Source organism: Octopus bimaculoides, chromosome 12, assembly GCF_001194135.2.
Source record: "Octopus bimaculoides isolate UCB-OBI-ISO-001 chromosome 12, ASM119413v2, whole genome shotgun sequence".
Lineage (NCBI taxonomy): Eukaryota > Metazoa > Mollusca > Cephalopoda > Octopoda > Octopodidae > Octopus > Octopus bimaculoides.
The window spans coordinates 11,603,968-11,608,514 of NC_068992.1; the positions used below are offsets into that span (position 1 = coordinate 11,603,968).

Sequence of the window (4,547 nt, forward strand, 5' to 3'; positions counted from 1 at the left end):
ATCATCATCATCATCATCATCATCGTTTAACGTCCGCTTTCCATGCTAGCATGGGTTGGACGATTTGACTTATATATATATATATATATATACACACATATATGTTTGTATATGTATATATGTGCATATATACATGTATATCTATATGTGTATACATATACATATATAAATGTATACATACATACACACATGTATATAATACACATTAATATATCTTTATTTATCAATGTTTGTTTTTAAGTTAAGTTATATATATACAACCGATCTAACATTAAACTGAGAGCTTGCTCAATACGTTTTAGTCAAGCGTAGATATGTTAAACTATTACAAATAAAAGGTCGACAGGGACTTCAAAGTTCTGACTTGCTCACCATCTTGAAACAGTCAGACTAAGGCAAGCAATCCCAAAACCTCAACGTCAATGTTAAACCATTCTTTATAATAATTCAATAGATATATTACTACATCTATATTTATATCTATTTGTTTATATATATGTATGTGTGTGGGAGTGCATGCATATGACAATGAAATGGAAACATGCAAGAATATGCATGCATAAAAACAGGTGAAATATGAACATAAACACATTGATACAAACTTGTATGTGTAGATGTTAAAGATCTAGAACAGCCTCATACTGAAAACTCTGTCCATGGAAATAGTTTTGAAATATCTCCGTAACTGCTAACCAATAACCATTTTTGCAAATGTCACAATGTTTTCTGTGTCAGCAATGTATCAAGAATAAGGTCATCCTGTAAATGCCCATCACCTACCATGCTATTAATTACTGTAGTTTATTACAGGTATGAATAGTATGTGAAAGGAGAAGGTTCGACTGAGAAATCGAAAGGACAGTCAGTGACCTGTCTTGTCAGGGGTCTTACTTGCATTGTATGGGGCTGGCAAGAAATGAAAACAGGTTTCTTGCATCTTAACTAATTGTTGTGTTGCCATTAGAGATTACAGCATCTCGTAGTATGCCACATGTGGATATGTCTTTCAAGACCGATCGTCCTTATTCTGACAATTGATTATTGCATTATCGCTAGGAATCGTAGAGACAAGAAGTGAAGCGAAAAAGGCTCAACAGGAAATTGAACTGGCATACACGTAAATACATATATCTATAAACACATAAAATTATACATGTAAATATATGTATGTGTACATATTAAGAATACAAAAGAGAGAGAGAGAGAGAGAGAGAGAGAGTGATGAGGGTGAAAGAAAATTAACCCTTCCCAAGTAGGATGTCATTCTATTAAAGGTCAAACTTCCAGGTCTTTTGGAACTTATCCACAGTTCCTGAGCAGACTGAGTCAAATAGAATTAGACATAGTGTCTATAAACACAATAATGCTACAATGTATAAAATTTGAACTCAGTTACAAAGATGGTATTTCAATAGTCTATGTACTTAGCATATGCTTATGTAAGCAACCTAGCATCATTGGTTCTTAAACTAGTAATAGCAAAAATGGAAGTAAATGTATAAAATATTGACAAACTTTCAAAAGTTTCTGTACAGGACTTCTCATAATATAAATTTACAGCTGACTCAAAAAAAATCATAAGATTAATTAACAAGCTTGTTTTCTTTGCTTTTGTAATTTTTATTATTATTTCATTAGTATAAAAACAATCTGAAGAAAAGTTTTAAATCAACTTCGAAAAGCAGGTGGAATAATGACAAAACTATAGCAAGAATAATACTTTTCTATGCTTACCTCTACAATCACAGTGTATCACATTCCAAGCCCTTGCTTCTGGTTCCAGTTGAATTGCATTGAGACAAACCCACGAACAAAACCAACTAACAATATTAGGTTCCATCACAGAAAATCATCATGAAGTTACGTAGAGAAGTTCATACATTCTTCGGTGAAGACCTTGTTGTAAATAATGAATGCAGCTATGCTTGAACCATTGGCCACTCCCCCAGAGTTAATCTTTAATTGAAAGGCCTGGCCAAAATTTTGATGAGTGCCAATCAATCTTGTTGTCTCCTTTCTTAGCTCTGATTGGTTTTGCTTGGTTTATGCTGACTGTCAATCACAGATTGATAATCATGGGATTAACAGTGAAATCAAATCTACTTATGTATTTTTATTGTTTTCTGTCAATTTGCCCAAAAATATAAATCTCTACATATATATTTATATATAGACATAGATATACATTTGAAAATGTCTGCGTATGTGCACTCATATTACAATCTTATATGTTTAGACATCATGTAATCACATGAAAGCCTATTTTCTATTTGGGTTTTGATCTAAGTAGAAGAGAAGCCATTCTTTGGAGTTCAGCTATTGAATTTGTGATAAATATTCTAGCCACAATAAAAAGGTAAACAAAACCCCAGCATAAAGTGCAGACTTAACTAAATTCTTAAGATGACATTATTTTGAAATTTTTTGGTGAACAAATTTGGAGTGAGTCAATCAAATAGTATGTATTTTAAAGAAAGACAGATGCTGAATAGGGGTGGGAAAATAAATGAGATAGTCTTAGGCAGTGAATACTTCTTGTAAAGTTATCCATATGAGAGGGTTCAGCCAGCACATTGAGGGATCAAGTACCTCAATGGTGTGATCCGCTGGTGCATAGAAGGTTCAACATGTACTGTAGAGCCTTGTAGAGGTTCATGAATATCTGAGAGCCCACACCCCTTATCTAAGAAAGAAAACATACAAAAAAAGTAAAAAAAAAAAAAATGCTCTTCTTGAATTTTGTGAAGGGTTAGGGTTAGGGTTAGGGTTAGGGTTAGGGTTAGGGTTAGGGAGATGTGGGATCAAATGTGTCTTGTTCCACTTTGCAGAGTTTTTATAACAAGCTCCATTGTTTAAGTATTTGTTCTCTTTACTCTTTTACTTGTTTCAGTCATTTGACTGCGGCCATGCTGGAGCACCACCTTTAGTCGAGCAAATCGACCCCAGGACTTATTCTTTGGAAGCTTAGTACTTATTTTATCGGTCTCTTTTTGCCGAAATGAAAAGTTACAGGGATGTAAACACACCACCATCGGTTGTCAAGCGATGGTGGGGGGGGGAACAAACACAGACACACAAAAACGCATACATATACATATATATATATATGCACATATATACGATGGGCTTCTTTCAGCTTCCGTCTACCAAATCCACTCACAAGGCTTTGGTCGGCCCGAGGCCATAGCAGAAAACACTTGCCCAAGTGCCACACAGTGGGACTGAACCTGGAACCATGTGGTTGGTAAGCAAGCTACTTACCACACAGCCAGTCCTATTTTTAAAATATTTTAAATTCAACAACTCTTCCGGTTGTTAAAATTTTACACATTCCTGTTCTTCTATAACATTAAGTATGAGATATCTGTCACCCACAAATAATTATGGCTTCGTAACATGCACCATACTTTCACTACAAATGAATATTAGTTGAGGGTTGGTGCAGCTCTCTCCCTCCCTCTCTCTCTCTCTCTCTCTCTCTCTTCATCTTTTAGATCCTGATCTGCTTCCTGGATCAAAGAGGAGGACAGTCTAGAAAGTGCCTATGTCTGTTCAAAATGATAAAGACCTGCAACAATTGCCTTTCATCTTTTTTTGGCTCAATACAATAAGATACCAGTAATGTACTGGGGTTGTGCCTCGACAATAAACCATTATTACTTTGCAAGATATGATATAGATATCACAGAAATATTATTTGATCTCAAAACTCAAAACTATATTTTCAATAAAAGCAGAATATAATTTTATATGGAGAGAATTTCAGTGTATGTTGTGTGTGTGTGTGTGTGTGTGTGTGCGCGTGTGTGTGTGTGTGCATGCATGTGTGTGCGTGCACATGTGTCCATATATGTGTGTGTGTGGTGTATATTCATGAGTGTGTGCATATTTGTATGCCTAGTAAGTAGGTTAGCATCTATAATGTGTGTATCATCATCATCGTTTAACGTCCGCTTTCCATGCTAGCATGGGTTGGACGATTTGACTGAGGACTGGTGAAACCGGATGGCAACACCAGGCTCCAGTCTGATTTGGCAGAGTTTCTACAGCTGGATGCCCTTCCTAACGCCAACCACTCAGAGAGTGTATGTGTATGATAATACATGACAGCCCTTGCATAAAGTTATGTGTATATAAATATAAATATATATATATATATATATATATATATATACATTTGCATATACCTAGTATATGAGTTACATGTGTATGTGTATGTGCATGTGTGTATGCATTGTACATGTTCATGTGTGTGCATGCGTGTGTGTGTGTGTGTGTTTAAGATCACACAAGCTCTTCATGTGTGCACATGTGTATGTGTGTGCAGAACAGATCTCTATGTGCATGTGCATGTTTATGCATAGCAGATCTTGTATAAGGTGCTCTATAAATATACATACATGTGCATGCAAGTGTGTTTGTGTGTTGTGTGTGTGTGTAAGTGCATTCCTGTCAATGAGTGTTTATGTATGTGCATCTATTCTGTACAATGTCTATGCATGTGTGTACATGTGTGTGTGTGCATGGTGTGTGTGTGTGTGTGTGTG

General features: G+C 35.5%; 1 protein-coding gene across 3 annotated transcripts in view; it reads right to left on the bottom strand.

The window, feature by feature from the left end:
- LOC106872298 (zwei Ig domain protein zig-8) overlaps positions 1 to 1,998 on the bottom strand; it is a 569,829-nt gene extending 567,831 nt beyond the window's left edge. Inside the window, exon 1 of one of the 3 annotated variants that reach the window (XM_052972105.1) lies at positions 1,735 to 1,998. In XM_052972105.1, coding sequence (XP_052828065.1) covers positions 1,735 to 1,840 — 106 coding nt within the window. In that variant the 5' untranslated portion in view covers positions 1,841 to 1,998. The remainder of the gene's footprint in view (positions 1 to 1,734) is intronic. The other 2 variants (XM_052972103.1, XM_052972104.1) reach the window with 2 other exon arrangements.
- Between the last annotated feature and the right edge of the window lie 2,549 nt (positions 1,999 to 4,547).